At 41.9% G+C, this 12,244-nt stretch overlaps 1 protein-coding gene across 3 annotated transcripts in view; it reads left to right on the top strand.

The window, feature by feature from the left end:
- Positions 1–11,999, top strand: part of abl1 (c-abl oncogene 1, non-receptor tyrosine kinase) — a 34,472-nt gene extending 22,473 nt beyond the window's left edge. For 2 of the 3 annotated variants that reach the window (XM_046838515.1, XM_046838516.1), the window contains exons 3-10: positions 3,095–3,390; positions 7,143–7,415; positions 7,573–7,657; positions 7,824–8,001; positions 8,381–8,565; positions 8,652–8,804; positions 9,787–9,876; positions 9,961–11,999. In XM_046838515.1, the coding sequence (XP_046694471.1) occupies positions 3,095–3,390; positions 7,143–7,415; positions 7,573–7,657; positions 7,824–8,001; positions 8,381–8,565; positions 8,652–8,804; positions 9,787–9,876; positions 9,961–11,711 (3,011 nt within the window). In that variant the 3' untranslated portion in view covers positions 11,712–11,999. The remainder of the gene's footprint in view (positions 1–3,094; positions 3,391–7,142; positions 7,416–7,572; positions 7,658–7,823; positions 8,002–8,380; positions 8,566–8,651; positions 8,805–9,786; positions 9,877–9,960) is intronic. The other variant, XM_046838517.1, reaches the window with a different exon arrangement.
- The last annotated feature ends 245 nt before the right edge of the window (positions 12,000–12,244 follow it).

Genomic DNA, 12,244 nt, shown 5'->3' with positions numbered 1-12,244 from the left:
TGCACCAGATCCTTTTTCCACAGTATCTGATAAAAGGTTACCCATAAACACGCTCATGTACCGAGACCTAAACAGTTTTCTGTTAATGAAAGCGCACTGGACGGTTTGTTTGTTAAGTGAGTTAAGTGAGCGACCCACCATGTCCATTCTGGGCAGCTGAGTGACGTCACTGTCTGGAAATCCACATATTCACCTCACGTTCTCTATCTCCCCTCTGCTTCCTTTTATCACGTGCATCATGCGCGTTTTTTTCCACTCGGCTCGCTGAAAAACAATACGGCAGCTGTGACTGCGCTAGAAACAGCTTTTCATGTGGGGAGATCGTACTTTATGATTTTTCATTTTCCCCCGAGTTTACATGACAAAATTAACTGCACAGTAATGGATGCAGAATGTTAGCGGTTTTGTAAAAAAACAACAAAAAAAACATTCATACAAGCAGAAAATTCAAATAATTACAGTATCAGTGAAGAGGCTTAAACTGGCCAGATTGTAACTTCAGTTTGTACCACAATGGGACGAAAAAAGTAAATATCAGCTTTTGAGCGCTGAAATTGTATATAACAGGGGATATTGTATGATGTGTGTGTGTGTGTGTGTGTGTGTGTGTGTGTGTGTGTGTGTGTGTGTGTGTGTGTGTGTATGTCTGTATGTGTGTGTGTATGCATATATATATATATATATATATATATATATATATATATATATATATATATATATATGCTGACTGTTTATCAATTTGACTTTGTGGTCATAGAGACTCATTTGTCAAACTGAATATATATTATCTATATTATATATGAATATATATGAAATGACAGAAAAGATTGATATTATATAAATTGTAAGTTTTTACACAAGAAAACAAATAGAAATCAGCTCAGAATTTCATAACCGTTCATATCCTATACTCGCTAGTAGGAACTGCTCGGCTTCAAATCATACAAGTGCCCCGAGTTTGTGGATGGATTCCGCTGTCAAATTTAAGCGAATTTAAGTATTGATTTCAATTGCACATTTTTTTGATCTCGTTTTGTTTTTCTGACTTGAACGAATGTGATCAAATCCAGAAAACAAATGAGAAACCGATAAACCCGTTCTCAAAAAACTAGTGTAACACTCCATGTGAAATAGCACTGAACTTGATTACAAAAATAAAAGAAAAAAACAGAACTGAATCGTGAAAATGTGCTAAAGGAAATATGAATATATTCATTATTCAAATATAATTAGATAATTATTAAATAAAAAATATATAGCGCTCTCCATGCAGCACCTCTATTCGCCTCTAGAGGCTGCTCTCGTAATGACTGTGCACCGGAAGGCGGAAAAACCATCTGTAAAATAAAGCAACTAAAGCAAAAAAATATTTGCTGATAGTTCCAGCATTCAAGCACCGGTGCGATTAATCAATCGACCTCTAGTAACCGTTTATCAATATAGAGGTAAATTAGAAAAACAGTGTAACATTACGTGTGAGAAGCAACACAATTAAAAACGCTGAGCGTTCGCTTAAATTCTGACAGAAATTACGTCCAGAATTTTTCAGTACGGATGATTGTGAAGTCCTTTCCATAAAATGATCTCATAGCAGCAGATATCTGTATCGGTCTTCTAGAGAACGGCGTGCAGCTTTACTCCACAGAGAAAGGGAGAAGCGGAAAGGGAGAAGAAAGAAATCTAGTCATACACTCATAAAACAAACAGAAATATAAGACCGTGTTAGTCATACAGGCATCTTAAAAAAAAAAAAAAAAAAAAAAAACTGTAGACGGAAATGCATCAGAACAGAAAAAAGGCCACACATCCTCTGCAGTGTGAAGTTGATTGGGTTGTTTTGTTTTCCTGAGTTTGCCAGAGGACTCGCTGGTATTTATATTTGAGAAAAAAAAAAACACGCACACAGTAAACAACACTTTCAGTCTTTGTTTAGAAATAAAATTGATGTTTATGTCTGACTTCATTATTATTCTACCTCCCGTCTTCCACAGACATGTTTTTTATTGTTCCTACAGAGGTGTTGGATTTTTATCAAACGCCTTTTTTTTTTTTTTTTATATATTCTTTTATCCCTCTTAAAATGTCAAGGCCCATCTTTTGTGTCCAGAGTTGCATTCCTGAACTCTCGTTACTACGGTCCTCTCCTGTTATTTTCATTGTGGTTACTGAATAATATGGTTTATATGAATAGCTGAAAGAGCTATTGAGAGGTCGTCGGTTTCAGGACAAGTTCTGGAATTCGATGACGCCATGTTGCGCAACCACGAAAACGAGGACGTTGTGTTTCGAAGGGAGAATACAATCGAATTACAACTCGGCCGGTTCGGAGTTGCAACGTTTCCTACCGAAATTTTATTTTTATAGTCTGAAAAAATAAACTTATCTTGGATCATAATTATCAGTGGTGAACAGTAACAAAGTGAATGTAATTTCTGTGTGTTTAAGCAGCTTTTTACACATATCTGTAGTTTATTGAATATTTCTGTTTGGGCAGACTTTTAGCAGGAGACTAACAGCGTCAGTTCAACAGAACATTTTAAGAGCAATAACTGATTGAAGAAACTCCTGACTCGAACTTGCCACAACACCCGTGGCTTATTTGCACAATTTATTTTTAAGTAGTTGAAAAGAAGGTTCTGGGCTCATGATGATAAATATTTATTAATAAATATCAATCAGTGTCTGATTCCATATCATTCTATAAATAGATTGCATGCTAAAAGTAAGTCTTTTTACTGTATTGATTAAGCAAAGAGTCTTGTGACAAAAAAGATAATAAGAACATGATAGCCATAATAAATCCACCATTGGTGGAAAAGGTTATCACGATGCAATTAGTGTCAAGGAGTCACACTCATACTACATCCGACTCAGACTATATTCTCGTGTCCAGATGTTTTATGTCGAACTTGTGCTGTTTCCTGTTCATGTTAAATATCAGGCAGTTCTCTGCCTCTACACTGTAGAAACAGGTTTCATCTGGGTTGACTAAAGGATTATATCCATAAGATTCGTGTTTGTGCCAAATCTTTGTCTTATGAGTCTCGGAAATCTAATTGTCTCTAAATGGTTTTTGTTTTTTGATGTTTATTAGGAGAGAAGCTGCGAGTTCTGGGATACAATCACAATGGCGAATGGTGTGAAGCACAGACCAAGAATGGTCAAGGCTGGGTGCCCAGCAACTACATCACTCCCGTCAACAGTCTGGAGAAGCACAGCTGGTACCACGGGCCTGTGTCGCGCAATGCCGCCGAGTACCTACTCAGCAGTGGCATCAACGGCAGCTTCCTGGTGCGGGAGAGCGAGAGCAGCCCGGGCCAGCGGTCCATCTCGCTACGCTACGAGGGACGAGTCTATCACTACCGCATCAACACGGCCTCAGATGGGAAGGTGAGAACACCAGAACTTACCAGTGCTTCTGACTTAACACAGTGCTGTTGAGTTCTTGCTTCTGATTGGGCAAGAGTTCTGATGTCATTCAAACCACATGTTTATATTATTATATTAATATATTATCAGTACCATAGTATTAGCGGTGACCCCGATTAGTCGAAGATTCAATGCTTTGGATAGGAAGAGCCTGATTCGACTAACGATTTCACAGTCGAATCTTCGCAGAGGTGCTATGAAACAAGGATCATACCATTTTTGGTTATATAGGGGTGCTCAAAGTCTGATTTTACATACAACTACTTGGTTTGGCAATAAGTTCATTATGATTAATGTTATAAATAAAAATGTGAAAAGAAAGGAGCTTTTAATAAATACTTTTAATGCACGTGAATACACTTTCCATGATCCGTGACCGATACAGGACCCTTTTGGTGGCTGTACTTAGAGCGCGCTCACACAGGCAATGTAGCCGATTTCATTTGATTTGCCGTCATGTGAAATGCAAATCCTGTCCGCAGTGTGGCCAGTGTGGCCGCAGTTATTTATTTTTTTTTGTGTGTTTACTGATCTGAAACTGATAGATACCCTTCTATCACAAATCACTTCTGCCACTCTTCTCCATCAACATTCTCAAAGCAAATATTGCGTCCGTAGTGCTCATCCTTCATACTGTTGCTCACAGATGGTCACCTCTTCTCTCAGCCTGGCTTCCACTACTCCTTTCCATAACTTCAAGGTGTGATCAACTTTATTCTCCTGTAGTTACTGCAGGCCTGCACATCTCCCTTATTCTTAAAACCCAGCACACTCCTTCTCCATTCCTCAGGCATCCTCTCACCTTCCAAAATCTTGTTGAACAATCTTGTTAAAAACTCCATTGCCATCTCTCCTAAACATCTCCATGCTACTACCAGTATGTCATCTGTTCCAACCAACTTTCCACTCTTCATCCTAATAATTACTGATCTCACTTCCTCCTTACTAAGCCTATCCACTTCCTGCATCACCATCTCCACACCATCCAACCCTCTTTCACTCTTTTTCCTTATTCATCAGCTGCTCAAAATACTCCCTCCACCTTCTCAACACACTCTCCTCACTAGTCAACACATTTCCATCTGCGTCCTTTATTGCTCTAACTTGTAGCACATCATTCCCAGCTCGGTCCCTCTGCCTGGCCAATCGCTACAAATCCTTTTCTCCTTCCTTAGTGTTCAACTTCTTCTACAGCTCCTCATATGCTTTCTCCTTGGCTTTCGCCACATCCCTCTTCACCTGCTGCCGCATCTCCTCGTACTCCTGCCTACTTTTCTCATCACTCTGTCGATCCAAATCCTGTTTCGCCAACCTCTTTCTCCTCATTCCACCACCATGCCTCTTTGTCTTTCTTTCTATTTCCAGATGTCACACCAAATACCTTTCTAGCTGTCTGACCTCTTCCCTGAATCTCACACTGCAGTCTTCCTCCTTCAGTTTCCACCATCTTATTCTTCTTTCAGTCCTCACTCTCCTCCTTCTCTTCTTCATTTTCCGAATCCATCCTACAGACCACCATCCGATGCTGTCTAGCTACACTGTCCCCCACCAACACCGTACAGTTTTCTTGCTTATTCATAACTAATATTAATCTGTCAGAGTCTGAGCTTCGCAGTGAGTGCATCAAGCTCAAAGATTCTTTTCAACACACCAGTTCGATCCTCCAGAAAATCTTCTCTGGCCTAGAAAACTGTAGGGAGGCTGGCTGCTTTTCAGCAGTTCCAATTTTATCACCGATAAAGAATGCACACTGTGTGTGTGTGTGAGAGAGATGCATGAGTATGTCACCGATCTGTATTGTTCAGCATGGTGAGGTAAGGGTGTGGAATGGTGGCTATGAGAGGAATGCCTGCAGTGGAGAGATGATCCACTTTCCTCATTGCGCCTTTAAGCAGCCAGCCGTTTTCAATTATTCTCGTCCGACTTTGGACCACAAAACACCGTGTGATTAATCCAGGGGTAGTCTGGATCTCTCTGATTTAGTGGTTTTTGTAATTCCACTGACTTTAATAGGCCCAGCTACGATTACCTCATTCCAGGAACTTCATCCTCAGGCTGTGTGTCACTACTTTTTTTTTTGATTTCTGGTCATGATAATAGTCATCATGCTATTCATTCTGAAGGCCTGCATATATTTCTTAGAGGATGTTTTTAGACCTGTGCACCAATGATTAAAACTCTTGTGTGTCTTTCAGCTGTATATCTGATAAACCATGGCATTCCAAGTGACCGAGTCAGTGAATTTCTTCTTCTTTCGGCTGCTACCATTAGGGGTCGCCACAATGGATTATCCATCTCCATACTACTCTGTCCTCTACATCTGCCTCTTTCAAACCAACTTACCTGCATGTCTTCCCTCACCCAAACTTCATGGTGTGGCTGATCAACTTTATTCCCCTGTAGCTACAGCAGGTCTGCTCATTTCCCTTATTCTTAAAACCCAGTACCGGCACACTACTTCTCTATTCCTCAGGCATCCTCTCACCTTCCAGAATCTTGAACAATCTGGTCAAAATCTCCACTACCATCTCTCCTAAACATCTCCACGCTTCTCCTGGTATGTCATCTGGTCCTTTTTAAGGAGTCTGTGAATTTATTGTTACATGCTCTTCCATGTTACAGGCATGTTTTTTTATAGAAAAAAATGAAGGTTGGTGTAATGTCATTACCACTCCAAAGGTATTTTGTTGCCATGATACCCCAGCAATTTCTCGCTTAATTGACAATTGCTTTTCATCCTTTTATAGATACATTTAATGATGTGGAAAATCCATGAAACAAGTTAGCCCCCTGGTGTCACACAGTTATCACAACAGTCATTTCTTTTACTTTTCTTGAGGTTAAAACTAAATCCTTGCCTCCTAAAAACTTTTCCTTACAGCAGGGGTCCCCCTAACTTGTTCTGTGAGGGCCACATCATTTTCCCTTTCTTTTATGGGGTTGGTTAGGAGGGCTTAGTTTGGGGACCCCTGCCTTACAGAAACAGCTTTAGCTCTGATACAAATGTACAATTTTTGTAATGTGGCTTCCGTGTGCAAATTTCTACGTTCAGAACAGTTCCATTATTTTAAAGCTTACAGCTGATCAATGCGACTGTTATAGAAAATCAATCAACAGCTTCTGACAAATCAAGAATCAAACAGCGTTGTTTCTTCAGCAATTTGAGCTACAGGAACTCGTCTGTTGGATCGGACCACACGGTCCAGCCTTCGCTCCCCGCGTTCATCAATGAGCTTCGGCCGCCCAATACCTTGTCGCCGGTTCACCACTGTTCCTTCCTAAGAGCACCTTTGATAGATACTGACCACTGCAGACCGGGAACATCCCACATGAGCTGTGGTTTTGGAGATGCTCTGACCCAGTCTTGTCAAATTCGCTCAGATCTTTACGCTCGGCCATTTCTTCCGCTTCTAATACATCAACTTTGAGGAAAAAATGGTAACTTGCTGCCTAATAAATATACCCACCCACTAACGGGTGCTTGATGACGAAATAATCACTCACCGGTTATACTCAGGGGTCATGCCTGCTGTATTCACTGCGTTCGCTTGTTTCCAATTTTCTAAGTAAAAAAATACTGTATTATCGAAATCATTTGTACAATTTGTTAATATTTTGTCAAATTGGTCTAATGTTTATCTAAAAACCTTTTAGATGGTTCCTGTGTCCAAAGTAAGAAAACCCCTGTCCTAATTTAGCACTATTCTTCACAGCTCTATGTATCGTCAGAGAGTCGTTTCAACACACTGGCCGAGTTGGTGCATCACCATTCCACAGTATCTGATGGCCTCATTACGACACTACACTACCCAGCACCCAAACGCAACAAGCCCACAATCTACGGTGTCTCACCCAACTACGACAAGTGGGAGATGGAGCGCACAGACATTACTATGAAACACAAGCTGGGCGGAGGCCAGTATGGAGAGGTGTACGAGGGAGTCTGGAAAAAGTACAATCTCACCGTTGCTGTGAAAACACTAAAGGTTAGTGAAGAGCCGTGTCCTTTTTGTGCAAGACATACAATGCACAATGGAAAATATGTGTGCCTTGGTTACAATTCCCTCTACTGTGATGGCTTCATACAAATTGTTTGATTATAATGGAAAAACCACAAAAACACAATATATTTCCATCTTCTAGGAGGACACAATGGAGGTGGAAGAGTTCCTAAAGGAGGCAGCAGTCATGAAAGAAATCAAACATCCCAATTTGGTTCAACTATTAGGTAAGTCCGGTCCCTCGACCAATCAAAAGAATCTTTGGTTTGACCTCACTGATTATAAACAAACAACAAATCAGGTACTTTTATAAAGAGTCTGCCTGCAAAGTAAGCAAGCAAGTAATTAAAGCATGGCAGCAAATTCAATGCTAATCAGATGTTCTCGTCTCAGGTGTTTGTACCAGGGAGCCTCCCTTCTATATCATCACCGAGTTCATGACCCATGGTAACCTGCTGGACTATCTGCGCGAGTGTAACCGCGAGGAGGTCAACGCTGTGGTGCTGCTCTACATGGCCACTCAGATTTCCTCGGCAATGGAATATTTGGAGAAGAAGAATTTTATTCACAGGCAAGAGAATCTCTCAATATACAGCTCGAATAGACTACAGTGCACATTTATTGTCTTTCATTTGCTTTTGCTCAAGAAAACGCATGCTTTTATCATTACGGCATCAGTTGTGGTTTTAGTGAATGGGGACGTTTGGTAAGTGTTCCTGGTGTAATTTAAGCATATAGTGACCCTGACCCCACTCCAGTTGTGGCAAGTTTTGTTGCTGGTCGATGAACACAATGTTACTCCTACATATATAATGCTCTCTAATTCACCGATATTCCTTCTATTGTAGTAAATGGGAAGAAAAAAAACAAAGGTTTTTTCTTTTAAAAATTGAATCCTTATGAAAGGCTCGGTCTGAACTAAACACTTTCCTTTCTTCTTCCTTCTCCAGGGACTTGGCTGCCCGTAACTGCTTGGTCGGTGAGAACCACTTGGTGAAGGTGGCAGATTTTGGTTTGAGTCGTCTGATGACGGGAGACACGTACACGGCTCATGCCGGAGCCAAGTTTCCTATCAAATGGACTGCACCGGAAAGCCTTGCATATAATAAGTTCTCAATCAAATCAGATGTTTGGGGTGAGTGAATGACTTTGATTTTTAAGTGGAAGTCACAAGGGCAGATATCTTACAATGTTGAGCTAATGGTGGTCTTGGTGACTCAGCTTTTGGAGTGCTGCTATGGGAGATTGCCACCTATGGGATGTCCCCATACCCTGGGATAGATCTGTCCCAAGTTTATGAGCTACTTGAGAAGGACTATCGCATGGACAGACCTGAGGGATGCCCAGAGAAGGTCTACGAACTAATGAGAGCCTGTGAGTAACTTTGTGTTATAGTATATATATATATATATATATATATATATATATATATATATATATATATATATATAGCCATTATATGTATTTCTTTGTTTTGGAGCTGGGGTTTTACAGAAAATGACTACCAGTAAAATTGTGGAGAATTTATACATTTAAATATATTTATTAAGAATACTAATGCTAGATTAGTTTTTGTTATGCACCATACAGACAAATGAGCACTACTTTGAGCATCGAGATATATCGCCTATTGAAAGAACATAATACTATCATAATGACACTTTTTTTTTAATATTTATTGCTATTGAAATCAAAACATTTACTTGCCTATGCATAAATCTAACAAATAATTAGGCTATGTTATAATTAGAGGTTGACCGATAATGGATTTTACCGATAGCTAGGTAGGAACATACTTGTCAATAACCAACCGATAGTTTTTAAAATAAAAAAATAAATAAAAAACAAACACTCCATGTAAAATAATACTGAACTTTAGTACAAAAAAAAAGTACTGAATCATAAAAATGTGCTAAATGAATATATTCATTAATAAAAAAAATTGCATAATTAATAAATAAAAAAGTTGTAATATAGCGCGCTCCGTGCAGCGTGCCATCTCACATGTAAAAACAAACAGCATGTGGCGTCAGTGATTCGCCTCTAGAGGCTGCTCTCGTAGTGACAGCGAACCGGAAGGCGGAAAAACTATCGGTATGGATTTTGGCGATAACCAATAGTTCCAGCAATCAACTATCGGTGCCTCGACCACTATTAATAAACTAGGGGGAAAACTTTTGTTCGAAACCCAACCTTTATTATCAAATTCAGATATATTATACGAGTAAAACATATATTTGAAATTTTATTTTCACAATATGTCTTTGGCATTGTTCAGAGGGCCGTTCCAAATGTTGGGGGGTTGGGCTGTAATTTGGAGGCAGTATCAGATTTTTATGTTTTTGGGTTGGAACAGGTTGGAAATGGAACCCAGCAGAGAGGCCGTCCTTTGCCGAGACCCATCAAGCGTTTGAAACTATGTTTCAGGAATCCAGCATCTCAGATGGTACTTGATTATCTTACTACTGAGCAAGAATTCTTGTTTGCTTTTCCCTGTGTAGCTAATGACATGATGTTTTACCTTTTCCAGAGGTGGAGAAAGAATTGGGGAAGAAGGGAAAGAAGCTTACACTTGGATCCATACAACAGGCCCCAGAGCTGCCAACCAAAACAAGAACGATGCGTAGACCCTTGGATAAAGATGGAGACAGCCCTGGTGAGCATCACTTTTTAGAGGAAACTGGGGGCTGGGGCTTCATTGCCCGTATATTGGTTTTAAATCAAATGTTTGTATTTCCAGACGGTGCCGAGGCAGAGGTAGCCGTGTCGCCAATGCTCCCCCGAAAAGAGAGGCTTTTGTTAGACAGCAATCTGAACGACGAGCCAAAATCCAAGACTTCCAGCCTCAACCCTTTGATCAGCTTAATCAAAAAGAAAAAGAAAACCGCTCCTACCCCTCCAACACGTAGCAGTTCCTTTAAGCACCCCAGGGACGAGTTTAACAACGGCTCGTCGTTCAACGATGCCACACTCGGAATCGACCCTTCTAAGTTCCTCTGCCTTAATAATAACGGTGCCGGAGGTGTCACTAACGGAGCCCCTGCATACCCCGGTCAGGTTTTTCTCCCCTACCCGCGGAAAAAGGGCGCACCAGGAACCTCCGGTGTCGGGAGATTCGCCACAGTCCCCCCAGGTGAGGAAGATCTGTCGAACTCGAAGCGCTTTCAGAGGTCCTCATCAGCCTCCAGCATGCCTCCGGGGTCAGACCGGACAGAGTGGAAGTCTGTCACGCTCCCCCGTGATGTGCAGTCTCGCCACTTTGACTCCAGCACCTTGGGGAGCAAGCCTGCCCTTCCCCGCAAGAGCACACCCCGTGGTGGCACGCTTACTCCGCCCCCACGCCTGTCCAAAAAGACAGAAGACGCATTGGACGAGGTTTTTAAGGATTCCGAATGGAGTCCAGGATCGAGCCCCCAGACCTTAACCCCAAAGCTCGGGCATCGGTCACAAACGCAGAGCGAAAACTCCAAAACCAATGCCTTCCAAGCAGACCTGATTAAACTGAACGCACTCTCTGCCCTGGGAGCAGCCGGGGAGGAGTGTAGAGCACGCAGACACAAACAACCCATGGATATCTCGGGTCAGCGAGAAAAGGATAGGGGGAAGTTTACAAAGGCCAAGCCTGCTCCTCCTCCACCTCCACCCTCGAGTGTCAAATCTGGGAAGGTTTCGAGGAGCCCCACGCAGGACATTACCGCTGACACGAAAGTCAAAGCCAGTGCTGACCTCAGCCCCACTGGCTCTGACCAAGGCAGGCCCTTCTTGCACCAGGAAAACACCAAAAAACACAGCACCTCAAAAGCACAGTCAGCGAAGAACATGTCCACATCTCCCACAAGTCAGCCGCTCGGAGTCGTGCCCATCTCCCCCGTTGGAGATCAGGGCTCAGCCACCGCGTTCATCCCCCTTGTGAGCACGCGCCGCTCTCTGAGGAAAACCCGTCAAAACGAACGCATCCCCAGCTCGACCATCACCCGCGAGATAGTCTTAGAAAGCACCGAGCTTCTCCGTGCCGCCATCAGCCGGAACTCTGAGCAAACAGGCAGTCACAACGCGGTTCTGGAGGCCGGCAACAACCTGTCTAAGTTCTGCCTGAGCTATGTGGATTCCATACAGCAGATGAGGAACAAGTTTGCGTTTCGCGAGGCAATTAACAAGCTGGAAAACAGCCTGAGGGAGCTGCAGATCTGCCCTACAGCCACTGGGGGCTCCAGCACACCACAAGACTTTACCAAGCTCCTGTCCTCAGTCAAGGAGATCAGCGACATTGTTCAGAGGTAGCGGAAGTGCCTCACTCCTCCCTTTCATTGTCCCCTCTTCAGGGTACCCAGCTGAATAATGATCTTGATGGCAGAGGGAGGGATGTTTTTGTTGTTTTCCTCTCTCTCGAAATGGCTGTGATGTACGTTATTCCTAAACAATCTGAAATCACCTCTCGCTTTAAAGAAAAAAAAAAATACTGTACGATTCAATATACTGTAGGTTGCGTATCATAGGACACAAGCGTCTTGATGTTGGACAGAAATTCAGAAGGATTAAAACAAAAAAGTATTAGTTACATTTTAAATATTCCAAATCACTGCAGTTCTTCTGTCTTTAAACAGATGTGCCTTAATCGTTGTTGGCCTTCATTTGTCAATGTCAAAAATCAGCCAAGTTGCCTTGAAAACCCAGGACTGACTGACAGCATTTTAACTTATTCACCTCCAGAGGAAAAAAAAAAAAAGACACTATGTGATTCCAAACACTACTGTCCTTAGGATTTGGAGGACTGGTAAAGCAAGACCAGCACCACACCACACGAACTACGTATC

Source organism: Silurus meridionalis, chromosome 25 (assembly GCF_014805685.1).
Source record: "Silurus meridionalis isolate SWU-2019-XX chromosome 25, ASM1480568v1, whole genome shotgun sequence".
In the NCBI taxonomy this organism is placed as follows: domain Eukaryota; kingdom Metazoa; phylum Chordata; class Actinopteri; order Siluriformes; family Siluridae; genus Silurus; species Silurus meridionalis.
This window is presented reverse-complemented; position numbering and strand designations above follow the sequence as displayed.